Consider the following 27675-nt stretch of genomic DNA (forward strand, 5'->3'; position numbering starts at 1 on the left):
TTTATAGACTACTTTTGATTCTCACTGTATTACGGGACAAAGTGCGTCCCTTATTAGCTCAATACGGGACGTGTGCTTTTGTTTCGAAATACGGGACGATTCCGTATTTTAAGGGACGGTTGGCAACCCTATGTGAAACTATTTCAACACTTTGGGCTCCTTGATACCAACTGAGCTTCATTTGAATGCTGCAACCTACCAGGGTACTGTTGCTGACCACATCCATCCCTTCAGCACTACAGAATCAGAATCAGAATACTTTATTAATCCCGAAGGAAATTAGGGAGTGTACAGTGTACTCATTTTCTGATTGCTACTTCTAACAGGATGACAAATAATGTTTGGGGGTTTTTTTTTATCTTTTGTGTGAAACGTTGCTTAAAGAATTTAAAGCACACGACTTTAGAACGACTCTTTTATTTTGAAAAAGAAATATTTTTAAGTCACTTGAAGCTCTGGCTGAAACACAGTCACCTCCAGTTCCATGTATTTTTCTTGAACTCCTTTTTATAAATTAGAGTGGTTTATTATGCATGCAATACCGCATTAGCCGCTTAGATTTTCTTCTTCCACAGAAAAAAAAAAAACAGAGAGAAACACAAAAATCCGCTAAAAGTCCAGATGAAGCTGCTTGGAAAAGGGTGTTTGGAGAAGCCACAGCATGAAGCGATGTACACAGTTTGCGGTTGCATAGTACAGTACATGAAGTTCCTCATTTTAAAACAGCATGCCGTCTTGTATTGCACATTACTGAAACTTTGTATACTGGACCTTGCTGTTGTCCCACACGGGTTGACTTCGTCTTATTTCAGCACATGTATACAGCAAATCGCATCTCAAAGACATTATGTACATTTATCTCTTATAAAAATAATTGACAGCAAATATTCATGTATTATTTTTCTACTGGAATAAATGTTTATTCTTTTACTTTCTCGCTCTTTTTTGTGTTTTATATTATACCAAAGAAAATCTTCTCTACACGTCCTGTGTTTTGTGGTCACCTGGAGATTTAGTCAGAGAAAAAAAAATCAATCAAAGATGAATTTTGCTTGCAGAGAAACTTTTGCTGACACATAAAGTCAGAAGGAACAAATAAAAGCAGGTCTGGAGGTCTGTGAGTGAAAGTGGCATTATTTCATTCTTACATTTCTCTTCATAAAGAGAGCAATGGTGGGACGCTGGTCAGGAAATCCCTTCTGATTGTCTCAAGCAGCCCAGCTCAGCATTGGTTGGTTTGATTTTGAATGGTAAATGTCTCGCTATTCAATCAACCAATGGATTTTATGCTATGGGGCACAATGAGACAGATAAGCTGCTTGTAAACAGTAGTTTTATGCACTCTTTTCCCATTTAGATAACATGGAAATAACCAGGAAACCAAGGCAAACAAACAATCTGTGCCTTTATCCCAGATTCACATTGTAGGAACAGCTGCTCAATAACCACTGTAGTTTTTGCTTACTCATTTGTGCTATTCAATTTGTTTCATAAATTATTTATTTCTGCACTTTTATCCAGATCTATGCAAAGTGATCCACTGCACCTTCTTTTACATTTAAATCAATATATAAGAGCTGCTTAAAATCAGGGAAAGTCAAATTATGTCACGTCAGCCTCCTTTTCTAAAAAAAAAAAAACCCAAATGATCTAATCAAGCTTCCCAACAGCTCAAAACTGTTTCAGGCTGTAGAACTGTTGGGGACTGTTAAATATCGGTCGTGGTTCATGTCTAGATTTTGAATATTCAAATAAAGAATAAAGATGCTACAGTTTGAAGAAGTTCCTCCTGACCGGCTGAAGTGCATATCATCAAGATTTAGTAAAGCTAATGTCCTATGTTGGACAACTCTGCACCTCACAAGCAACCAAAGATTTTCAGTGCTAATTTTCTTTTACAGCTTCAACACAGACTTTATTAGGCCTGCTCATGCTGCCACCTAGTGGCTGCAGCATGCTTATCCTTATTTGTGCTGTAGCTACATCACCATCTGATGTCATTTATAAGAACACCATACCAGAATCAAATTTGAAAAATCTTGTGAACAAATTGTACTTATTCGTAATTGAACATGGTTAACTAACAAAAATATAATAAAAATCAGCCTAAAAACAGCTCCCACTTCCTATTAAACGTTTATGAGAACACTCTGTATAGATCTCGGACAAAACGATAATAGTAATTTGCTATTTATAAGGCACCAATCTAATTTGGTGCTGCAGCAGTCAGTACTGTACATCGTTTTTGTCATAAGGGAACTAACATTTAGAATAGATGTATTTGTTTAACATGCCAAAGAAAACTCTTTTGACACACATTCTAATTCTTACTGTACATATGGTAATTTTCCTAAAAATCACATTTCTCCAGGTGTGCCAAGCTCAGATTTTGCCATGATTGGGACCAAACTAAGCTTATTAAAAAAATAAATAGATTTTTAAAGCAAACTAGTTAAAAGTAACTGTACTGTGTTATTACAGTAGATTGTTATTACTCAGTTTTTCAGTGTTATTGATTGATTGATTGATTTTCTTGGGGGAATAAATACTTTATATTTAATGCTTTAATTCATTTCTCAGTAAACATGGTTTAAATTTAGTATTTAATTACATGGCACGTTTGGTCCTCCATACAGTGAAAGAAAACATTTGAATCCTTGTGATGTAGCCGTGTCACTCACTTCCTGTATGTATCATATCACATACAGGAAGTTGTGAGGTACACTGCAAAAACAGGCATTTAGGTTGTTCTTTGTGTTTTTGGTCCTGGAGAAATATGGAAGCCAAAAAACTGTCAAATTTACAATAGTTTTTATCGAAAGAAGCACAAATTTCCAAGATAATAAAGAATGTTCCAGCAGTTTTTCTAGTCAACATGACGACTTACTCATCTTATTATCTTCTGATAACACGCAACGTGATTCCTTACTTTATCCTCATGACTTTCTCTTATTTGCATAAACTATAATAGGACACTTGAATGTTACCTAATATACCTTTTAAAGTACTTTGTTTTAATAGAAAACCTTAAAGTTGGTCCAATGGTACCATTTATTATATCGAAATAGTAAGATGATTAAGTCAGAATCACAAGATAATACTATCTCTTAAAAGAATGGGATATGTACAGCAAATTCTGTTAACAAAACTTAAGATCATCATTAGCAAACACAGCAGCTCTCATGCTCCATACAAAGCACCATGTGGGCAAACTGCCCTTTTTTTGTGAGGGTTCAGCCTGTGTCAGTTGTTTCAGTGCACTTTCTAATATATAACATATTTCTGGTCTAACAGAAACTTATCAGTGAGATGGCTTCACTTTTATACCATGCAGGCCACTTTAACATTTTCTAAATTATCAAAATATTTGCTTGTGTCGTTTCAGTGTACTGAATGAGCGATTACCCTCAAGGATCCAGAGATATCATTCGTCTGCAGTTTGGGACATTTTCTTTTCTTTTTTTTCTATTTTTGGAGAAACGTGCCTCATACTTGTACAAACACCAACTTGATTACAGTGGGCTTTTTTTTTTTTTTACCTTTGGAGGGAACATGCTCTGCAGTCAGGAAAACATGCCAGCTACACAGGGAACGAACATGGTGCAACCAATCCTGCCATGTAACATTTATATCATTTCAACCCCTTAAAGCCAACAAAAGGAACTTTGACAGAGTTTAACCAGTGACTTGACTTAATGCTAACCGACATCCATATGTGTGTTTTACCTCTACGTAACTGTGATTTTACTGCTAACAAATGCAAAATAATTTGTAGCTTCAGCAGCAGATGGAACTTCACATCAAACAAGCAAACAAACAGAAGAAAAACAAGACGCTGGCAGGGGCAAAAATGTCAAGAAAGAACATCCCAGCCAGCTAAAGAGGCTCCTCCTGCATTGGTTTTAATGCCAGTCCATATTTCAACAGTATCAACTGCATCTCAAGTAGAATTTTGCTATTGTAATCCACTACAATATCACACAGTCTCGGCTATTGCCTTGTCTAACTCTCTAAGTGCTAGCTGTTTAGAACAGCAGCAGTATTGCCTTCCTCTACAGTGTAACAGAGGTATGATCCCCAGCACCATCAGAGTCTGTTCTGCTTATGACGGTCAGGGTCTTCACCCAAATAAAATCCTGAAGCTATGCTACACAAAAGCTGGCCTTGCTCAAAGTGACTTTCAAATAGCAAAATAGTTTGGGAATGTGAAGCACCAGTTTTCAAAACTAGCAGCCAGATATCATCTGCATAACCAACCCACAAACCCACCACCGAGCGCCTATCCACAACGAGGTGAAAATTGGACCTCCATATCTACACCTCATCATGGGAGAATCCAGAGTAAAATATCAGTGAAGTGGATGCGGAGCTTGATCAACTACAAGCATGCAATAAGCTAAATGAAGAGAGGATTTATACATGGCCCAGGATAGGGGGCAGCAGCCTTTCAGCAGTTTGTGTGCAGAGGGCTTCCATCTGACCTGGTGTGACGCTTCAGGCACTCAGAAGCCCATACAGTACATCATCACCATCTGACTACTATCCATAATTAGACTGCTGACACCGGCAACAAGCACTGTGTTGCACATCTGCTGAGCATTATGTTAGTAAAATCCCAAAAAGGTCCCAGAAACTTAAAGAAATTTTACAAGTTTTGTTAATGTTGGCCTGAACCTCCTCACTACTCACACTGTTGACTGATGGGGGTTTGCCCTGACAGCTTGATTAAAACGAAAATACCTGAATGTGATTCTTTTTTACTTTGAAAGAGGAAAAATAGCCAAGTAGATCAAAAAGAAAGGGGGGGGGGGAAAAAGGTACAATTTGGGACCATCTTGGCTCTATTGCAGCGTTTATTTTGGGTGGAATTTTGGGCCGCGTGGGCCACTGTGGCGAGAGGAGTGTTTTCAGAGCCGGTGCCGGGAGTCATGGCTATAGCTGCCCGGTGAACTGCGATTGCGATGTGGCTTGTATGCATCCTGATAGGGATCCTGGTAGTCCTGGTAGGCGTCCTGCTGCTCTCGGCTATGCTGGGAGCCAGAGGACATGCGGTTGCGTCCCTTATGTGCCCGCTCGTTGTGGTAGTTTTCATCTGATGTCATCAGGTTGCGACGTTCATTTGGGGTCGAGTGGTCTCCTGTGTGGTTACTCTGTCGCATTCTTTGGCTCTGCTAATCACACGAACATACCAAGGACATAGATAAGGCTCAGGAGGGAATGGAAGAGACCTAATAACACAGTATCCACACAAATGCACACACGTGTTTGCTTTCAATTTCTAATGGGGAGTTATCAGTGGGTGTAGATTTCACTGCCTGCAGCAAATAGGATTATGCCTTGCTTAGCATGGACATCGTGAAAATCTGTTCAAAAAGAGGAGGAGCCAGAGATAGAATTTAGGTCGAATCAAACATGCACTGTCGGATTTGCGCAGTTAGGCAAACAGATGACAGTAATAACATGCAAACACATGGCAAAGCAAAAATGTTTGACCAAATGTATTAATGTAACGACACACTTGTGTAGGTTTAACTTTCTCTGATATGTGGGACTGTGCTGAGTTGCTGATGACGCAGGGAGAAGAAGAAAGATCACAGCGACAATGACAGTAAGTATAATGTAAAAATACTTTTGCAAGTTTTGATAAACATGCTTATCCTTGTCCCTTACTGTCCACACTGAGTCAACATACATGGATTAAATGTGTACATGACTTTTGCATTGACGCAGAGTCGTCTGTATTTTTTTTTGAGCGTGACAGAAATTTAGGCTCTGGCACCACTGAAAATATTTAACATTTCATGGTTCTTCACTGAAGACACACGAAGAACAGCTCACTCCATATCAGCAAGGTTATCAGAGGGAAGCATCAATGGTTTCTTTGTTGACACATTAAATCAGGGATCTTTCTTTAAGCTGATAATAAAACAGCTGGATTACGCAGGATGCTACAGTGCCAACACTCTGGTGTAGATTTAATGGACAAACTGTTATTTCCCAGAGAACAAAATGCCACAACTCCAACTGTTGTGACTAGACAACAATTTATTTCAAAAAACAAATGCTACAAATTTGGAAGGTATAACTCTTTTGAAATAACATGAATGAAGAGGAGAATTAATAAAAATGATTTGCAATAGGCTGGGTTTACTCTTTTTACTTTTATTATCTGAACCACACCCATCAAGGTCAAAGAAAATCATTTTGGTACAGGTGGATGTGTACCTGCAGTCCAGAGATGCTGGTGGGGTAGGGTGTGAGTGTGGTGGGGCCCAGGTTGCGTCCCAGCAGGGGGTTCAGGGGCGTCGCCATCGAGGTGTGGGTCGCTTTCCAGTATGCCTCGAGATACTCGGCGAGATGCTCACAGGCGTCCTCCAGCTGGTTTTCATCCAGGATGATGTCAAACATTTCCTGTTAGCAGCAGAGGACACGTGAAATACATTATGTCCACTCTTACACTGTATGTGAGGCTCAGCTATGAATGTACATTAGCACAAGGACTAATGATAATAAACATCATATCAACGGCTTCAATAAATACAAGTGCTTCCAGTTTTTGCTCTCCAAGACATAAAAATCTCCCTGACTCTCGTTTGACCTTAAGATGCATTTGTTTGGGAGTGCAGAAACAAAGTTTATGGGCATCTTTTTAAATACAGAAACTGTAAAAGTATGAGAACAACGGGCCACACAAGCCAGCACAGGAGGAGAAAGTTGGCTTACCGGTGGACACTGGGCTAGTTTGTCTGCTGCCACGAGCTGGACGTTCAGGTGTTTGCTCTGGGACTTCCCTCTGGACTTGACTAGCCTCTGCAGAACCTGGATGAAAGAGCAGAAACGCACACAAAGAAACCAAAAGTATCTCAGTTTTGGGTGAACTGTCTGCTCATATCATCTGCACCTTCTTCTGAGAATTTGGGATTTTTAATAATGTTTACATCTACAAATAAATATTATATCCAATGGGGTTAAACTGCCTCAAAATATTTATTTATGATCACCATTAAGCCAGAACGTTTATGACCAAAATGTGATGAAAACAAGTAACAATTATTGGTTGAAATAAATAAACAGTCCAAACATGTTGGAGGACTCATGACCTCAGTAATGCAGTGATGCTATACGCCTAATATTGCTGCTTCTTCCTGGTTTGTCTGTACACTGGTCAGTTTTACTGGTCAACAGTAGAAAAGCATGCTAGGAAGATGTCTTGTAAAACACGTGCAAACAGTAAACAGCAGATTCTCAGTCTGATTAAACTTAATCCTAAAGACAGACAGTTGATCAAAGTGGTTACTGTTGTAGTCCCAGTGCTGAGGGATGAGGTGAAGAAGACATACTCTCCCATGCAAAAGTGCCAAAGTGCAGATTTATATCCCCCCAACACACACACGTGTGTTCATCAGAGGCTTTAAAAGTACAGGACTTCATGCTAGTTTTGAGGTAACACTGTGCTTGTGATGAGCTGTAACACCCGTGGATAAACAACATGAGTCTAACAGAGAGACCATTACCTTTGTTCTCGATGTTTGTCTCCAACTGAATGACTCTGTTGGACAGTCACTGTGAAGATCACATATGCTTAATTTCCTGTTTTATCCAGCTTTGACTTGATAACCTTGTAACCCATGGCCTGATTGATAATAAACCCATCAGAGAGAGTAAAAATGTTTCTTAGTGCGACAAAAATCTCCCTCTTTGAAGGTCTGCCTATGATCCGAGTACCTTTGGTGAGGAGACTTTAACATGGACGATGATGGGGGCCAGGGAGGTCTTGAGAAGCTGGGCAGGGTGGTTGATGGTGTCGGCATCCAGAACCACCAGCTGCAGGGAGCGGGCCAACTCGAAGATCCTTTCAATCTCACTTTGCACCTCAGCTAAGGGGACAAAGACAGACATTAGACATTTGCATGATTCTCACTACTTACAATTAAACTTCACAGTTTCAGACTATAGCTCAGTCAACATATACGTGAAGCTCACCTAAACTGGAGCGAGTGTTGGATCTTTCTATGATGGCCCTCTTACTGGGGTTGTTAAGAACAGACCTTTTGGCCAGCGATATATCTGCTGTGACTCGTGTGATAGTTATCCTGTAATAAAGAAGACATAATTTTTTTAACCAGGGCACTGACTCGATTTTGAAGACTGCACAGAGAAGAAAAAGGACCAATAAGAATTACTCTCCATATTTTTTTCTTCTTGCAAGTAACTTTATATTTTACTTACCATTTATTGGGAGTGACTAAAGACTATGTTAGAATTAAAATAGTTCTATAGTTCTTCCTAAGAAGTGTGCATTTAATTTGTCTTTACCTGCCATCAAATCTGTGCTTGAGGAAGTCAAATAGTGCTTTCTGCATCATGTCTGTTACCTGCGAAGCAAAAATGAAAAATTGGTCAGGGACTTAATCTCGGAATATGGCTTTGTGTGCTTTGTGATCCTCAGTATGAATAAGCCTCCATCCATCAGGCAAATTCAGGACAACAAGACAGATGGCACTTTACTGCTGCTAAAAAAACATAATGATGTCGGATGCCCCATCTGAGCGAGCAATATGGAAATGACATTATCAGCTTAGATAGTTACCATGTGACCAAATGCAGCATAAATCAATGAAATGTACTGTTGTTTATGTATAAAGTTTTTTCTTTTCATTTACCTATGATATTTGTTGTTATAATTGGTATTTTAAAACAGGAAACATGGTAAAAGGCATGCACCCTGCACCACTGTAATAACTGAACATAATTTGTCTGTACAAATATACTTTAGAACATAAAAACCATTGTTGAATAACAACCTTTCCACAAGTCAGCATTCAGACACTCCTAGCTTTTAGGTTTTACTTTGAAAGGTTTTGATTGGCTCTCACAGCTCACAGTTGAGAACAGTCTAGACTTCCCAGCACTAAACGGACACAGCTAGCTACAAGCTGGTGATCATTGAGGAGTATTCGCAGTCCCATACCTGGCACTGCATGTACCTCAAAGCAGTTCTAGTATTCTGCTTTTCTACAAGCCACGATTATCAGCAGTATTGGAAGCAACAAGAAAAAATCTGCCAATTACTCAACATATTCTTATCTGAACTCTTCGTCTCCTTGCTAGTCTGGCTGCAATCTGGATGTTACGTGGGCGATGACACGTTCATAATTAACAGTGCCAACAGAAGGCTATTTTGGGGGACTCAGTGAAAAATGTACAGGAGTCATCTCATTTCTTGTCCTATTTGTAATTAAATTGAGATTATTCATGTTTGTTTGTTTTTAATGTGAGAACGTCCGATTGTTCATTCGGCTGTAGAGGCAGGCAGCTTACCTCGTAGCCCTTGAGTGAGGGTCCCACCAGAACTACAGGCCTCATGGAGGGAACCACATCATACGGGGGGATGTGCTCCGTCTGTTAACACAAAGAAGCAGCGGTACACTCAGGCTGACAAAAATAAAACCACAAGAGACAACAGACTGACGAAAAAGCAAAGCAGACAGCTGTGATAAACCTTTTTCATAGCAGACGCCGTGGCTCCGCCACAGCAGGAGAAGCACAGGTGTGATAATGATGGCTGCATTAAGGGCAGGACCTGCTTTTGCTGATGCTGGTTCACTATCATGAGTCACTGCAACACTAAATAAAGCTAAGCAGTCATTATTATACCTATGCTTTCATTACAGTGACGAGGCAAAACGTCTGCCTAGAAACGGGTTTCTGGACTGCAGAGTCAGCTCAACACACAACCACACGTAGTAAATGGGAAGCTGGTTTACTGCCATGTCAGGGCATGTAGCAAATGGTAAGTTAATTTGTCACAATTGAAGCAAAAAGAAAAAAAAATAAGAATATTAAGAATACTTTTAGATTGTCCCAACTTTACAAAAAAAATCTAACACATTATCTCAAATAAACGTTAATTTAACATGTTAGCTTACAAAATGTGGTTAATGCACCGGTGTTTATCATTTGCTACATAAACGACCACTGTACACAGATTTTGCCCAAACACTCACAATACTACAGTTGAACCCAATTTCACAATAAAGGTACCACCACGACACAGTACAACTCAAAACAGCAAACACTTGGTATCATTTAGTTATGTAAGCCAACACATTTCATGTGTAGATAGTTCACACAGTTAAAAGCCGCATTTTATTAAACAAAAACTGTGTATTACAAGGTAATAACAATATCAGATCGGGGTATATTTTGTGGTGAATAAAAACATTGAAGTTTAGGACAAAGTAAATATTAATAATACTTTTGGTGACATGGCATAGTCTTTTAACATCACTGCTTAACTTTCTCTGGAATCAAACCAAGGTCTTTCAACTGCACAACTTAAAATTATGTAAATGGCTGAGACTGATTCACATTAAGCATTCAGGGGTGGTTGAATTTCCAAATAGCATATGCACTTGCCTACAAAATTCAGATATTAATTCAATTTATAATGATCTATTGCACTGTCTCTCTCTAAGTATATCAGCTGACAGTAAACAATGTTCATAATGAGAAATGTTTCAGGTAAGTTTTTTTGGATCCCAACTTTTGTATAATTTACAAGATTAGATTAGATTAGATTAGATTAGATTCAAGTAGATTAGATTCAATTAGATTAGATTAGATTACTTGGTTTTGAACTCCTTGGCCTTTGGTTTGATTGGGTTTTTTGGCACTCAGTCAACATATTTCTGCAAAAATGGCCTGATGCATAAATTCTCATGCTTGTTATATATGTACTGATCTATGTCATATTCCCTTACAAACTGAAAAATGTGAATATAATAAACTTAGACATAAGATGTTACTGGCTTTTTTTTGGGGGGGGGGGGGGGGGGTTAGTATAGCCAGGTCAACCATTTTCCCCCATTTTCCTCTCCTTTATGCAACAGTAAGACTAGGTAACCACATGTGGCTTCATATTTAACCCCTGGAGGGTCCTAGAAAAATGCATACACTATCGGACCTAGAGCCACAAATCGACCACGCCCAAAAAAGTGCTATAAAAAATTTATATATTAATCCACACAGCAGAGACAGTTTTTTTTTATTGTAAAGTACCTATCATAATGTATTATGTTGCGCAGTGATGGCATTATGGCGTCACAGGAATCATTATAACTTGTTGTTGGATATTTCAGTAGATCTGAAGTATTGTACGCTGTTACTGTAACTTCCTCTAAATGCTACCCGTTCCTGTCACAACAACAAGAATTGAGTGAATAGTATATGAGTGTGTTTTACCGTCACCAACTTACCACTTTCTGTTTCTGCTTTCCTGTAGGAGGAAAGAGAAGACAGCGACAGTGATGTCAGTAGCTGCTGCCACAGGAGGAGTCACCAGAATATTTCAGAAACACTCCAACATGCTTCACATATGCAACTTTCCATTATAAGCCATAACAAATGAAACCTACCAAGGATAACTATAATATGAAAAATAGAAAAATAAAGCAGTTCTATTGTCCTAAGGTTATATTCACAAAGTCACATGAGTGCAGTTCAGAGGGGGGGTCATAGTCTTGTCGTTGGGTTCACACTGTGGTAAGCCCCAGTCTCAGAGCGCCTGCAGTCCTCAACTGGAGGAAGAGGAGGATCATGGGAAAATGTACCAACAACTCTGAACTTATGCTCTACGCAGAGACATGGGAAGGTTTTAGAGTCTTATTTTCTCTATGTTGTTGTGGCCGAGAAGCTTGGCTCTAAGCTGGCAGCTGGCTATTAAAAGCCCTCTCCCCCTGTCCGATGTTCTCACCTGCTGAGGATATGAGTGGTCGGATAGAGGCAGAAACCTCATCCTCCACACTGGAAGAAGAGTTCCCTCCAGACTTACTGGAAAAGACAATGGGAAAAAGAAAGACAGAAAAAAAACCCACAGTATTAATTCAGAAAAGGACTGAAACCTAAAAAAAAAAAAAAAAATCTATAGTATGCTAAGACTGAAATAAAAACTAAAACTAATAATAATGAACATTTAATTAATTTAATATTGGTCAGCTAAACCACATTAAACATCAGAACACCGTAACACAAGTCTCTGCAGTTTCCCATATTTTTTAATTTTTCTAATAGTTTCTACTGTAAGTATTTTCATTTTCTCTTTGTGTTCCTTCCTGTGTCTTCCTGATTGTCTGTTTGGCTTTACTCTTTGTGTTTAGCATAGTTAATTCCAGTTTTATTTTGAAATTTATGTGACTGCGTTTATACTTCCTGCTTTTGTTCTTTTCCTGCCCTTATTACTCTCTGATTGAGTTCATCTCTTGTTGCCCTTCTCCCTGGTGTGCATTTAGTTCGCATATCTTTTTACCTACTTCTCCTGAGTCTCCTCTCGTGTCTGCTTGTTGCCCAAGTTGGAATTTCCCCCTTCTGTCATCACTTAAGTCCACTGCTGAATTTTTCCCCATAAAACTTCACATCTTCCTCAAATATTTACATCATCTTAAGTATGGCAAAACTAATCACAGCATTAACAATTATTAATTCAAGACTTTTTTCAAGTTACTTTCTTTCTTTTTTTAAATATACAGTGAATAATTTGAACAGAAACTGAGTGAAAGTTGCATCTTCTTTTAGAACTAAAATAATTTTCATGAAACTTGGGAATTCACCTTAGATGGCTTTTTGTTACAGATGTCCATTTTTAAAAGAGTATGAGGCCCATTGTTATTCAGCTATTATACACTCAGCAGACACTTTATTAGGTACACCTTTTCAAAGACTCTTTATTGTGTGTGATTTTAAATGTGACTGTTCATGTTCAAAGGGCCAGTAAGCATCTTCTTTCTTGGTGAAAATGCCAGAGGTCAGGGGAGAATGGCTAGACTGCTCAGAAATGATAAGGAACAACAGTAACTTAAACAACCACTCATTACAACCAAGGTCTGCAGAAGAGCATCTCTGAATGGACAACATGGCAAAATTTGAAGCAGGAGGACTATAGCACCCAAAGACCATACCAGACACTACTCCTGTCAGGTAAGAATAGGAAACTACGATTCATCAAAATTGGACAATAGAAGATTTGAAAAATGTTGCCTGCTCTGATGATTTCTGGTTTGGCATTTGGTTAGAACTTGGCGTTGTGGTTGTGTAATGGATTGGGGGATATTTTCCTGGCACAGTGTGTTTCCTTTTGTACCAAGTGATCATTATGTAAATGCCCCAGCCTGCCTAAGTATTGCTACTGACGAATTTGCATGTCATCCTTGCGCAGGGGCCATGCTAATCTTCTCTGTATCGTATCCAATTTAGCGTACGCGCTTGCCGAAGCAAGCAATCTCTAACATAGTGGTCCTAATTTTCAGTTACACAGAGTAGTCCTGTTTAACGGGGGTTCGAATGTCTCTCCCTGTCTGTGAGGTTCGATGACAAAAAGCCACAGAAGCCACGCTGTTAAGTGAAGCTTCAGCATTCCAGTCGAGTAGGATTAGTATTAAACTCAGCAGCAAGGCTCGGGGAACTGCCTGTGAGTTATTGTACAAACTCTGGATGACAGAACATTCAAGACACATTATACACACACACAAGGAAACTCGAAGGCTGATAGGTGTGCTAATTACAGCTATTGAAACCGCTGGACTGGTACAGTCGACACGAGTGGAGAGGACGGAGTAAATGGGCATGAGTCACGAAAGAGTCAAAGGAAACTTTAAGGAGTAAATAAAAAAATAAAAAATAAAAAAAAACACACAGTGAGACACCAACACAGTCAAACAGATGACAAGGCTTTTATGGAGAAGTTGCATGCTTTTATATAGGATGAATTTATTTTAACTTCTGTATTGGTTAAACAGCAGTCTCAGGGGCTGTGTCAAGAGTATTGCATCAAAATATTCAAAGGTGTGAAGCTGATAAAGGAATCAATTCAGGTTGTTAATATAAACTGGCATTTTGGATCGCAATCAATCGCCATTTCCATCGCTAAGACAAGTCAAAATTCCCACGGCACCCCTTCCCTTCCTACTCCCCCAACTAATTACAGGATTTTCTTGAGCAATTTGATTATCTCATTAGCTGAACAAAAGTTATGTTGATAAAATTGAAAACATGTCCACAGTAGTTCCATATAAAAGTTGAATTGCTTAAATGTCTTGTTGTGTCCCATTAACACAATCCTAAACACAAAGATAGCAAGTTCACTGTCAAGCAAAGAAAAACAACGAAACCTCACACAGGAAAGGTTAATTAAATTATTACCAAAATGTACTGTACTGTAAAACTCTCAGCTTAATTTGTCTTTTTTGTGTGTTTGTTTGGGCAATTCTACCTGTTTATAACCATGATTTGTCCAAAGGTGATCTAAAATTACTGACGACATCTATTTCCATGCTACCTCATTCTCATTCCTAGCAATATATGCATTTAAATAAAATGTCATCTAGCTAGATTCATGAGATTTTAAATACTTTGCTTTAAAAAAATGTGGCAAGTAGAACACGTAGAAGTAGTGCGCTCAGTGGAAGCTACAAAATCTACAAAATTCTGGTTTATCTGAATAATGTTTGCTTCTTACGATCAAAATGCCACAATTTTGGTGCAAAGTTGACTTTAAATGATCCTTGTCTTATTGTTACTCAACGCATTAGACGCCAGGTTTTTGTGCTTACGTTAACCTTTGTGTGATCAAGTAAGGTTTGATTTACGTGAGAAAAACAATGAGACGACGACTGTGGTTTTGTGCTACTTACCCTTGGACTCGTCCTCTCTTTTGCTCCTGCTGGAGTCGAATGTTTTCCAGCTTCAGAGGGCTGGGAATGAAGCCGATCTCGCAACCCTCTTTCACTAACCGACCGATCCACCAGTCATTGTTGAACTTCTGAAGATGCAAACATGAAAAGGGATCAGATCAAATTGAATTTTGTATCATCACATATATGCCGTAGTTATGATGTTTTAATACAAAGTACTCATTAACCTCTTTTATGTGCAGGAAGTCCTTGGCGTCAAAGGAGATGGCTGTGGCTGGCACTGGAACATCTTCATCCAGTGCGCCACAATAGCTGACGTTGGTCCTTACAGCAAATGCCACAGGTTTACTCTGAAGGACGGAAACACAAGCTCAGTGAGGATCAGAAAAGTATATTTAAAATGATTAAAAACTTCTTACTCTAACGGACTTGAAGACTTTTTATTGATCTGGGAAAAAATCCATAATAAAGATAAACTAGCATGAACATTGTCACAGCCTGTCTACCTTGGCTCTTTCCAGTTGAACGGCAGCCTGCTGTTCCCTCTCCTGTCGGCTCTGTCCCGGTCCTTGACTCTGGCTTGGGCTCTGGCTCTGGACCTGAGCCTGCACCTCCCGCTCCTCCTCGAGAGAGACATCTGAGTCTGATGGTCTGCTAGTGTATGAATCAGCTGATCCCTACGAAAAGAAATCACAGAGATGACTGAAACTATACAGACTGGATACATCTTTTGATAAGTGCACCAATCAGGCATAACATTATGGCCACTGATAGGTCACCTGTTAGTGGGATATATCAGGGAGCAAGTGAACATTTTGTTCTCAAAGTTGATGAGTTTGAGTCAGAAAAAAATATTCAAGCATGAGGATATGAGCAAATTTGACAAGGGACAAATTGTGATGGCTAAACAACTGAGTAGGAGCATCTTCAAAACTCCAGCTTTTGTGGGGTGTTCCCAGTCTGCAGTGGTCAGTATCTATCAAAAATGGACCAAGGAAGGAACAGTGGTGACCAAGAGTCACTGATGATTGGGTACAGAGGGCTGGCCCATGTGATCAGGCAGACAAGTTGCTGTAAATCAAACTGCGAAAAAATGTAATGCTGGTTCTGACAGAAAGGTGTCAGAATACACCCTGCATCGCAGTTTGTTGCATATGGAGCTGCATAGCTGTAGACCAGTCAGGATGCCCATGCTGACTCCTGTCCACTGCTCAAAGTACCAACAATGGGCACGCCTGTATCAGACCTGGACCATGGAGCACTGGAAGAAGGTAGACTGGTCTAGTGAGTCACATTTTCTTTTACATCATGTGGAGGACCAAGTCGCTTACCTGGGGAATATCTGGCACCAGGATGCACTATGGGAAGAAGGAACCAACTTACAGAACTTAAAGGATCTGTTGCTAACATCTTGGTGTCAGATACCACAGCACACCTGTTTTGTTGGCAAAAAGGAGACTAACACAATATTAGGCAGGCGGTCATAAAGTTATGCCTGATGGGTGTATGTTGGGAGTATGTTGTCTTTAAGCATGGCAAAATTATTCTAGAGCAAGAGTTGCTGCCCAACAAGAACAGGAAATAGCTTTAAATAGTGCTTTAAATTTGTTATCAAGTTATGGCTAATCCAAACTAATATTAGCACTCTGTTCCTGATAGGGTTATTAAAGAAAATGAAAACTACACTCAAGGCCTCTAACATAAAAAAAACATCTCTGCACAGCGAAACACTGTCCCAATATCAAGGACTTTAAAGAAAAAGTTAGAACAGTGTGGACAGATGCACCCAAATGACCTGAATTTTCTCTCTGAAAAGACAAAAAAAAAAGCACAAAGGCTCTGAGGTTCATTCAGTCACATGGTGATAGAGGACACGTTTCAAAACAAGGATGTGCTTTAGCTTTATCTGAAAGCATCTGAGCTGCTAAGCACCATAAAGATAAATTGTTTATGGGATCACTTGCTGAAGTTTTGGAATTCAATGCGCATCAGCTTACAATCACAGTGCCAAATACTGAGTGGTGGCTTGGCACACTGAATGCAGAACAGGTAAAATCAACGATATATATATATTTATATAAAAAAAAAAGAAAAAGAGTAGGCTGCAGGAGCATCTCAGACAAAGTGGATTTCTATTCTTGTGCTGTCAGCAGTTTGCATGTCTTCATACATTTAATTGATGAAGATGATTCTCTGTTCTCAGAGAGTGAGAGATGTCTTCTAGTTGTTTTTTACTCATCTGAAACAATCATCCCATACAATCATGAAACTGTATTAGTCAAACTACAGTCTACATAGCTACAGAAAATACTTCAAACATAACCACAGACATTTATGCACATGGCAACATTTTGGTTTTTCTGGTAGAACACCTTTCCCTACAGAAAAAATAAAGCTACTATGGACTATTAAAACCAAAGAATATCAAAATAAGACAATGAAATATAAACTAATGAGTAACAATGAAAAAACACTAAACAGAGTGACCACTGGGGAAATTTTTTTGCATTAATTCAATTCAATTCAATTCAATTTTATTTATATAGCGCCAAATCACAACAAAAGTCGCCTCAAGGCGCTTAAGTTTAGTTTCCTTTTGGTTTTAAATTAGTGTGCAGGCCTTGCTGTAAGGTTTTCAATGAAAACGTCATGTGACCACAAAAAAAAGCTTGCTAAAACTGTTTTTAAAAAATTGTTAATTATTTTTAACAAACATGACTGTCTATTCTGCTTGCTTACTTGGTGCAGTTAAAACAGTAATACCTTGTTTGCTTTTATAAGACAAACATATGCAAGTATCTGCCCATGACTTGTTTTACAGACCAAACACACTGTGCAAACTGAAGACCTCTAATCAGCAGGGTTGGGTCAAAACTACCAAGTAACCACAGCACTAAAAGTGGGAATCCCCAAGCACCCCACGATACGATGTTACTCCAATACCAGCTCCAAATTATTTCCTTAAAGTTAAACTATGTTAATACTTGTTTTGTCTAATAAGATAAAGTTATCTCACTTCAGATTTTCTTTTGTTGTTTTGGGTCAAAAAAAATGCCAAATGCCAAACATAACAACACTGTGACGAAAACCTCGGTTAATAAGACAGACGGTCTGCAATTGATTGGGGTCAAGCTGACGATTACATGTAATCTGTTTCTGATAATGCAGCAATTCACTGTCATAAACCTTTTTTTTTATTACATATTTGTTGCTATCTACATATACAGAAATTGACATTTAAGATATACAACCAGGATACAACCAGCTGGTAACCAGCAGTAAAGTCCTCTTCTACCCTCCTTCTACTATATGTAAAACAAAATTCAATACAATCAGACAGCCATCTGTTATTATTTTAGATGTAAAGCAGTTGCTGTCATGTTTTTACTCGTGTGACTGAGCCGTTGGCTTGCTCCAAATTAGAAGGTAGCTTTGTTCAGCTAAATGTGTCCACTGTTGGATGGGTTTTTTTTCAGTTGAACCAATCTAATTTCAGTTTGCTTGGCTAATGTTATCTCAGGACAATGGTGGATAAGAGATCTCTGGTTAATGGTATTGTCAGTGCATTTTAATGTATTTATTAAAATATCAATATGTGGTGTCTGTGCAACTACTGCAATACTATACTGTCCTGACTTTTTTCCCCCCTATACACCAACAGAGCAGATCTGAGTTAGAGAAGAAGAATCGGAGCGAGGCCACGCGACGTGACCCCTGAGATGTGTTGAAGAACAAATGCAAGGTAATGGTGGCAGTGCCAAGCTGAAAGCAGGTGTTGTAACAAAACTCGATGCAGACTCTATGCTCTCGGCAGCATTTGTAGTGCAAAATGCAAAGCTGGTCAGGGCAATACATCTAACCTGTCGGAAACACCTGGTTAAACACAAAATAATGATATCTCTAAAAGCTGATAAGTGGAGAATATTTGATAGGTTAAAAGCCAAATTTGCCAAAGGACCTGCAGCTAATGTTAGCATGTCAATCGCCAGCGCATAAGAAGTCGTCATCTTCTTCAAGTACTTAATTAGGTAGTTTGCTGACAGAGAAAAGGAGCTTTTGTCACTTTGTTGGATGATATTTGAACATTTTTATACCGGTTATGCTGAAATTTCTTATTAGCATGCTATTCGTGTACATTTAATTTACAAATTTTGGCACCTGCTTGCGTATCCCTTACATCTGATACAGGATATCGATGGTCCATTTTTTTGCAACCTGTCAGGATTTTTTCTTTCACTTACAGCCTCAAAAAAAACACCAGGCTTGCAGCAGTTCATCCAGCCACCCAGTAGGAATTCCTTCAGTGCAACATTTTTTGCTCAAACACGACTGGATCAAGTGCTTCCTTCTGCTGTTTTAATCTAAACAATCAGCCACTAATGATGATTCAATTAAGGAAGACCATTACTCCCAAGAAGATCAATCAATTTAGTCATCACAGCTAAGCACTTTCTGTTTTGTTTTGTTTTTTTGCTGTTTTTTTTACAAGCCAGCAGTGGCAAGGCCTGACTTCAGCACGCTGCTCATTTGAAATGTAAGCATCCCATCCCAGACTAACTGGGTGTTTTTGTAGGACTTCCAAGAACAAAAAGATTACAGAGGAACAAACACATCACTATGTTCCTGCTGGCTGTTTTTCAGCTGTATCAAACACATAGTCCATCTGTACAGTTTATTCACCCTCAGCCTGTGAGAGCTGTTACATGGTGTTATCTGTGGCTCTAAAGGGAGTTTTGTCAGGTCTGGGGGAAAATAACCCTGCTGATGTCATAATGATATAATTTGGGTTATCTCAGTTTTAACTTGGAGGCGAAGTGCTAATTTAGAACAGGAGGCCTGAGCTTCAGTTTCAGGGTATCAAGTCAGAAAGAAAGGAGCAAATAATGACAGAGTTACATTATAAGGATGCAGTTCATTGGGCGCAATGTCTAAATGTTAGATTACAAGTCAGAACACATAAGTCTCTGCAGTTTTTAATCTTGACCATGTGTCTCATAATCTGGTTTTCACAAGTCCACCAATTTTATATAAAACGTCTTTTTCCCCCCGATGTGATTTTTGCATCACTGCTCAACTCAATCTCATGTATCTGTGCGGAAGATTTGAGGGTGCACTGTAGCACTTGAGCTATTATCCAATGGAGTAGCTTCAGCATGTGACTCATCAGCATCAGAATCCACTTCATGACATCACGATGCATGTTTCGCCAAGCCTCGTCAGAGCCCTTACAGCACACAGTGGCACGATCAGATTAAAAAAACAAAACAAAAAAAACACTCAGCTCGACAATTTCTGAGAAAGTCAAATGTGGGAATGAGGATCTATCAGAGTGGAGAAACGAGTGATTAGCATCTTTGAATCTTTGAATCTGGGCTTGGTTCACCTCATGAGTGTGATGAGCACTAAATGGCTCCTTCTGGATCCGATGGTTTCCTGACGTCCAATCTTACAGCTTTATAGGCAGATTGCCATCACATGCACAACTACACATGCAGATAAAGCAAAACACGCACAACAGTGTGAATGTCACACATCAGAAGCCATCTGCCAAACACCCACCCACACCCAACCCCCTCCTAGTCAAGCATAACCCACGATCACGCTACACTGTACCGTTGGCTTACCCATCGAAGGCCTCATATGTGTGTATATATATGTGTGTGTGTGCAGTGAGCTACTTCCATCAAAAAACACACAGCTGAGAGCACAAAAGCAGACTCACACACACACCCATCCAAACACTCACCGCCTCCGAGTCTTCAAATCCATGCAGGTACAAATTGTCATACATGGAGGTTTGATATTCCAGTGAGCGCCTCTAGAAGAACGAGGGGGTAAAAAACAAAAAGAGTGTAGGCGGACGAGGAAGGAGGGGGCCCCAGATTTAAAAAAAAGGATGGATGTGGGGGGTGACAACAATCCCTTCTCTCCACAGCAGAGAAGAATGATTAAAAAAAAAAAATCTCCCCTCCCGTTGGATCACGCCTGGTCCTCCGGAGGCCCGTCGCTTGATGGATGCAGCTTCTCCCCGATCCCAGAGTGCTGCTGGCTGGCTCACGTTATAGGATGGAGAGGCTCTCCCTGGAGGTAGCCCAATCCTGGCATTTCATTTCATCAGGCTTCCTCGCACACACACACACATATACAACAGCGAGAGCAGCAGAGGCAGCAGCAGAGCAGTGGATCCTTCCTCAATATCCAAGCCTGATGACAGAGCCAATGTGCAAGAAGCTGATTGGCTGACTGGCTGTCCACTCATCTTGGATGAGCGCTCTCCGTGATTTTTTTTTTTTTTTTTTTGTTAGTGCGGGGCGGTAGCAGGGATCGGGGGAGGGGGATGGGGGATCAGCACCCTCCATTTCCTTGCTACCTCTCTTTCTCACTCTGCTTATTTATTCTCCAGAGAAAGACAAAACAGCTAAATAGCTAAAATAACAGGAGAATTATTAGAAACATGGATTTAAATTCATGGAAGTTCATTTTTCTTTTGAGAATTAATGTGGTTGTGACACATCTACACCACTAATAGCACTAAAATAAAATAAAAGTCAGGTACTGAATGGTTTGGATTGAACCTGAGCCAATCTTTTGTTAAGAAATACTTAAAATAATTACTAAAGACATAGAAAGTACAATTTTTTAGGGTATCACAGTCCAAACACGCCTTATCTCCTTATCTCTTTAAATGTTAATGTAACTTTTATATTTATAAATCATTTCCTGGCATTAAGGCCTTAATGTGGTTTCAAAGTCCTCTCCACACAGTCAGCAGTTAATGCTTAAATAATATGTTATTACTAAAAAGAAACCATTTTCATGGCATCTGAATACAAACGCTTTTCATTTGAAATGGTGCAAAAACACAGGTGTTACTGATGAGACCTGCAGAGAATCGGTTCTATTTATGTACGCAGGCGTAGTTAATGTGATCAGTAAAACCTGTGCTAAGCCAAAAATAGGTGCTGCTGAAAAGGTCTGCTCCAACTAAACTGAAACAACTAATACTTAAAAATGAATATTTTGTGGGTGAATATTTGCTGATAATCTCTTTTATCAATGATACCGGATTATTTAGCTACTCGGAAAAAAAAAAAATGGGTGGACACTAGGGCTGCTACGATTAGTCGACTAGTCACGATTATGTCAACTATCAAAATCGTCGACGACTAATTTAATAGTCGACGCGTCGTTTGAAGCTTTGTAAGATCCCAAAAACGTGGCAATAAGTAGTAGGATTTAAGAGTGTAATAACGGACTGAAACAGAAGATGGCAGCACTGCATGTACAAGGATGTCAGCTGCCGTTAAACCCCGAAGAAGAAGAAGCAGTGTCCAGGATTACGTTACAGCGACACAACGAAGACTCCGACAAATGCGCCCTTCATTTCCCCAGATTTGAAGGATGGGTCGGGTGTATACTTCGTGGCCCAACCTATCCCAGAATTCATAGCGCAGCCCTGCTCCGTTTCCAACAATGGCAGCAGCAATATTACTCTTATTATTCTTTCTGGGTCACAAAATAAACGTTAAACATATTTTCAGGCGAGAATGTAGCTGTGTAAACCTCAAATATCTGCTCAGTTTATCAAGACACCGCATATTTTCAAACGCGCTCCGACATTTTCGGAGACGTCTGTTACCCACTAGCTTGATAGCTAGCCGGGGTTCAAGGCTCACTACAGCCCGTGAGAACACCGGACTCCCGGCAAATTGTTTTCAAACCCACCACCGTCTTTCGCTACTCAGGTTAAACATATATAAGTCACTTAGATAACTTAAAAATGTTATTGTTTGGCTTTTTTCAGTATTTTATTTGTTCCTGAGTAAATCGGTTTGGCTGAGATTAAAGTTATAGTTTTTACACAGCTGAATAAACGTCAAGCAAACAACTGATCATCAGAAGTGTGAGATGCTGGAGAATATACTCCGGTGTCCTGTTATATTTTAGATAGCACGGAGTTTATTAAACTTCACCGAAACAATCTGCGAATTTCATTAAAATTTAATAAACTATCATCTTGTCTTTATTTTTAGTTAGCACATACCTGAAACACTTAAAGCTGTAAGCTAATGATAGTTATATAAGAGCAGATGCATGCTGGTGCAATAAGCTGTACGTTTTACGTTCAATGGATGCATGATCTGATTAGTCGTTTGTGGCAGCCCTAGTGGACACATGCTTTAGAAAACTCTTGGAAATTCTTTAAGTTAACCAATCAATTAAGAAAATACTTGAGCCAGACCAATATAATTGGCAGATATTAGCTATTTGACAATTGATGGTATCATCATTTTTAAATAAAAATGAAACCACAAATGACAATATTAAAAACGGAAAGAAAGAATGGAGAAACACCCTTCAACCATGTTATGAGTGCTGATATTGCATAGGTTGTCTACCAGAGGGCACTCTGCAGCTTCCCATTTGGTACCACATGTTTGTATGTTCTGAGCAGTTGGGTAGAGCGTAAATGAGTCAAGAAATCACTACACAAAAATTAGGGAAATCTTGTCTAAAGGTAAAAAGAATATCAGCTTATTCGTTGGATGGTCAAATCCAAATGTGATGAGAAGGTGCTGTTTACCTTTTTTTTTTTAAATAAAATCACATGAACAGTTCCAAATTCAAAGAAATTCAGTTTTAAGTCACAAAACAGAGAAATAAGCAAATTTAATTGGCTAACCATTTCAGTTTCACATTTGGTCTAAACAAATTGAAAAATATACTATAACTTGTCAGCACAATAATCTAATAATAATCAGTTTCACACTTTTTTTTGGCTCATGCCATACAATGGTTTGCTTCTGCGCCTACCTAAAGGCTCAAATTAAATTAATGTTTAGCTCGCTTGAGCCAAGACGACAAAAGATGGCCTTTGGTCAACAAGAAAAGTACATTTAGCTCTTAGCATTTAGCCCCTAGATTTAGCTCTTTGAACACAGACTAACAAATATAAATTGTTTATAATTTTCAGCAATGGCTAAAATGTTAATGATAACTAAACGAAATAGCTGTGTACTTTAGTACTGATCATTTTTACCATAATCAAGCACATTTAACATACCCTGTACCCAGATGCTGCTCTCAACTTAACATAAAATTCATTTTTCCAATATTAATATACCAGTGAACCAACAAAATGTGCACTGGGGTTTAAATGCACTACATTACTGGCAACTAGAAGCTTGATGAGTGTATTTTAAGCAGACCGCCTTACTCACAACCATATGACTCATATACATTAAATAAACTTTCTTCAACATAAAAAATAGTACAGAATAACTATTACTAACACTAGAAACGGCACATTTATAAAAAAAAATTACACCACTGAGTATAGCATGCTGGGTAACACCATGAATAAGAGTCTGCTGAGAGCTGTGACAGGCTCTGTGCCACATTCAACAACAGTAAAGACAGATGGAGGATGAAGAAAAGAGAGCAGAGATGCTCCAAAAATAACTTTTGATAAAAACAGACGAGCTGTGTCTGCTTTATGCACTTTTTTCCATTTTAAATATTGAAGCTGGTTTGTTCGGTGAAGAAGAGGCAACATCTTACTCAAGACTAACACGTATTTTTCCTCAATGCAGAATAATTTCTGCCCCAAATTTTGGAAATATAAGTCTAAATGTAAGTCCACTTTTAAAAGCCAACTTAGCTATGGGAACATTAATTAAACATTAACACTAATGAGCCATATGCTAAGTAAAAACAGTGGGAGCAAAAACTACCATTACATTTAACCTAAAAGCAGAACAGCCAGCCTGCTGAGGCCCGACTCCACAGCCCTGTGCCAACAACACAATATTTTCTAATAGAGACTAAGAATGCTACACTATTTGGTTATTTTGGTTGTTATATTTGATCTATTTTTTCTTTTTTTATGTATAAATGACAGAGGAATGGGCCATTGTAATCCTATATAAATCCCTGCTTATGCAAAAAATAGATTAATAATAACAACAACTACAATAATAATAATAATTTCGCTCTGTTGCCTATAACGCCAATAATTTTAAAGATATCATTAGACAAAATTTTCAACACACCAACCAACACTACACAATAATAAAACAGTAAAATCTACTGCCCCTTATGTTTCCAGTAAAGCACCAGAACTGATTGATTGTTTTAAGGAATAACTAAATGACACCATATTCAGATATGCTGTAAATGTTCATATTTTGCATTTTATGCAGTATTAGACACTGCCTGATGCAGGGTTTATGCCACAGCTGCTCTAAATTAACACTTTTGGTAATTGGCAGCATCATTTTTATGCTTCTGTAATGGTTGATCCAAGCTCTTGAATAGAAATTAGAAATTAGATGCTAAAATCTGATTATTATTGTTATTTATAAATTTTCAAATGTACTGCTTAACAAAAAAACAGAAAAAAATTGTAAAGCACATTGATATTTTTTGATTAAGATGTAAAATTATAGTTATTTATTTGCAATTCATTTTAGTGCTTGATTGTTATGCTTTGTTAATTTCTGTATTCTCAGAGTAGTCCAGAGTGCCAGCTCGGATTTGGGTATGAAAATGTGAATTCAATTTGGTATTTGCCTAATAAATAATGATATAATTGTTAGTTTGAACACATTTTTGACTCTTAAAATACTGGTGTTGTCTTGTTTTTATATCAGGTGACCTAATAATATTGTTAAGTACTTTATATTGAAAGAAAAGATGTTGTATAACTGCATCTAAATACAGTATGTAATTGGTGCACTGCCACCTTCTACTACCTGCACTTTACCACCCCCTGCAGTCAAAAGCAGTGTATGTCATAAATGTGTGATCATCAATCAGAAACTCAGCAGAGTAAAAATCATGAATAGCTGTTTTTTTTTTTGTTTGTTTGTTTTTTTGAGGTATGAAGATCCTGTTCAGTAAAAAACACCATGTATGATGTAGCCCATTTACAACACAGGGTAAGCAAATATCTTAACAAGGATTTAATTTAGGGAAAAATTTGATACATGGAGCAATTAATGCTATGCTAAACTATATGTGTTTTTTTTTGTTGTTGTTGTTTCTATCCAATTTCCATTATTTGGTATAAATGCACAGAAATATCCACGTCAAACCACAATTTTACAACCATTCAGAGCATCTGTTCCCTGCAGTACCTGTCTGAGGATGAAGCTGGTGGAGGTGGTGCTGCCGTCAGACCTCTTGAGGCGACTCCTCCTGGAATAAGTCCCTCGGTTCACCTGACGGAAAAAAATGAACTCTTAACCAGCAGCTACAGTGTCAACTCTTACGTTTTCTTGTGCACATCCATTATATTTGGATCGCTTGCTGAAATGCCACATGAGACTAATACATGATGCAAAGTGACATTCGGGCACATGTGCTTCACACAGCAGCTGATGCTCTTTCCAAGATTAGATAAGGTCAACCTTACAAGCCATCTGACATGCAACACAAGCTAACTTCTATTATACGTTTCTGCATTATACGCTGCACTTGCCAACTTACTTTTCTCCTTACCTCACTCGTGACTTTCTTTCTTTCTCTCCTCCAAAAAATCCAAATATACCAACAGAGTTCATCTCCAGGGAGGTAAATTAATTATCTGCCAGTGATTTGCCCCATTTCTGTTCAAATCTCCAGAGTTAATGACAATGTCACCATTAAAAAGTCAGAGCCTACTTCCCTGAATTTATAAAACAGGGCCATTAATCTGGGTCACCATCCCTCTTCTGCCTCTCACTTTCAAGCTAAGAGCCCAAAGCCAAGAACTGACCCGCTATTATTACACACAGTAAAGATCGATCAAACTGGAGAAAAATAAATTATCAGCTATCTAGCAGGGGGCTGATATCGGGGGACTGATGCACTTCCTTCCCTTTATATCTACCACAGCTATTAAAATAGATGCACTGTTAGAAAGCTTAGGCCAGTCTTATGTTCTTTATAGATGCAAGGCAAGTAAGGCATTTCTGTGAGCTGAAACTGCAAAAAGCTGTATGAAAAGCATGACTTTTAAACATCAAGTGGAATGCACCTTAAACTGAAGCCACTGAAATGCTGACACACTGGTATGACTATGTCTTTTCTATCTGTTCTGTAATGCTTTGATTCATAAATAAACAAGGAAGAAAGTCATTAAGTAGAAAAGCATGGGCAAGGAAGAAAGCATGTGTAAAGGCTCAAAATAATTAAGTTGAGGTGAATCAGTAAGTCAATAAAACCATTATGAAAGCGAGATTTCCAAATAATGTAGTTTATTAAGTAGAACTAAAGTCCACTCAAAAAATAAAACTTTTATTAAGTAAAACATCACTGATCTGTTATTCCCCAACACACAGTTCACTTATTGTTCTTAATATCTAAACTATACTGTCACCTAGAGAGTATAAAGGTGGAAAGATGTGCATTGCAAAACACAAAGTTAAAATAAAAATAAAGAGTTGACCATCTATGCTTTGTTTTGTGTCAACCGTCTCATAGATATTTAAATACTAAAACAGTACAGTTAGGTATTTTAAAGCCTATATTCATAATGTATTACAGCGGGGGGTTGTTTTTCTTTTTAAAACAAAGCTACCTTTTGCTGTCACCATAACGCTTGTAGTGGACTGAGCTACAGAATTATTCTGGTTACATTTTTATTTTAATTAAATTTAAAAGACTTTTTCTTCACTTTTAAATTAAAATGTAGCCTCCGCAACTGTAACTAGCAGCCTTGAAGACACCTGACCTACCTGAAAGATGGGCGCTTGGATGCCCTCGCCAATCTTGTTTCGTATGTAGATGTGCCGGGACATTTCGGCCAGGACATCGGTCCAGAGGGCTGGCTGCTCCGGTCCAGCCCAGCGGAGGGGCGGCGGGTTCCGGGCTGCGTGCTCCAGTTTCACGCCACACAGGAGAACATGAGCGCTCGTCACGAGACAGGTGTTCCCGCTGCTTGCTCCTGCCGCGCGCGCCGGGAGCTAAATCAGACACACTGCAGCTACTCGAGCCACTCAAAACC

The 27675-nt window shown here is 38.8% G+C and overlaps 1 protein-coding gene and 1 non-coding gene across 6 annotated transcripts; both read right to left on the reverse strand.

Moving 5' to 3' along the window:
• Nucleotides 1–312: 312 nt before the first annotated feature.
• Nucleotides 313–27669, reverse strand: LOC147302490 (voltage-dependent L-type calcium channel subunit beta-4-like). 5 transcript variants are annotated; one of them, XM_086281881.1, is made up of 14 exons: nucleotides 27407–27669; nucleotides 25826–25909; nucleotides 15194–15364; nucleotides 14915–15037; nucleotides 14688–14815; nucleotides 11756–11832; nucleotides 11259–11278; nucleotides 9322–9402; nucleotides 8317–8375; nucleotides 7984–8093; nucleotides 7726–7877; nucleotides 6724–6819; nucleotides 6226–6411; nucleotides 313–5168 (listed from the first exon to the last, which is right to left on the reverse strand). In XM_086281881.1, exons 1-14 carry the CDS (start codon nucleotides 27467–27469, stop codon nucleotides 4908–4910), a joined length of 1611 nt encoding a protein of 536 aa, XP_086138007.1. In that variant the 5' UTR covers nucleotides 27470–27669; the 3' UTR covers nucleotides 313–4907. The 5 variants fall into 5 exon arrangements, with proteins under 5 accessions (XP_086138007.1, XP_086138006.1, XP_086138010.1 ...); XM_086281880.1 differs by having other exon boundaries at nucleotides 315–5171; nucleotides 27407–27667; XM_086281884.1 differs by lacking the exons at nucleotides 25826–25909; nucleotides 27407–27669 and adding an exon at nucleotides 20434–20878 and having other exon boundaries at nucleotides 316–5168.
• Nucleotides 13169–13274, reverse strand: LOC147302491 (U6 spliceosomal RNA). Its single transcript, XR_015127491.1, has one exon. It is a non-coding gene; the product is annotated as a U6 spliceosomal RNA (small nuclear RNA).
• Nucleotides 27670–27675: the final 6 nt, after the last annotated feature.

This window comes from Aulonocara sp. 'chitande type north' Nkhata Bay, linkage group LG23 (assembly GCF_057382095.1).
Source record: "Aulonocara sp. 'chitande type north' Nkhata Bay isolate Kocher_YH1m ecotype deep benthic linkage group LG23, A_spYH_male_GT1.1, whole genome shotgun sequence".
Lineage (NCBI taxonomy): Eukaryota > Metazoa > Chordata > Actinopteri > Cichliformes > Cichlidae > Aulonocara > Aulonocara sp. 'chitande type north' Nkhata Bay.

Coding starts and splice junctions, on each gene's coding strand:
- LOC147302490 (XM_086281880.1), bottom strand. CDS start 27,469: ATGTCCCGGCACATCTACATACGAAACAAGATTGGCGAGGGCATCCAA. Junction 11,279..11,755: donor ACCACTCATATCCTCAGCAG/GTGAGAACATCG, acceptor TTCCTCCTACAG/GAAAGCAGAAACAGAAAGTG. Junction 6,820..7,725: donor TTAAAGTCTCCTCACCAAAG/GTACTCGGATCA, acceptor TCTTTCATCCAG/GTTCTGCAGAGGCTAGTCAA.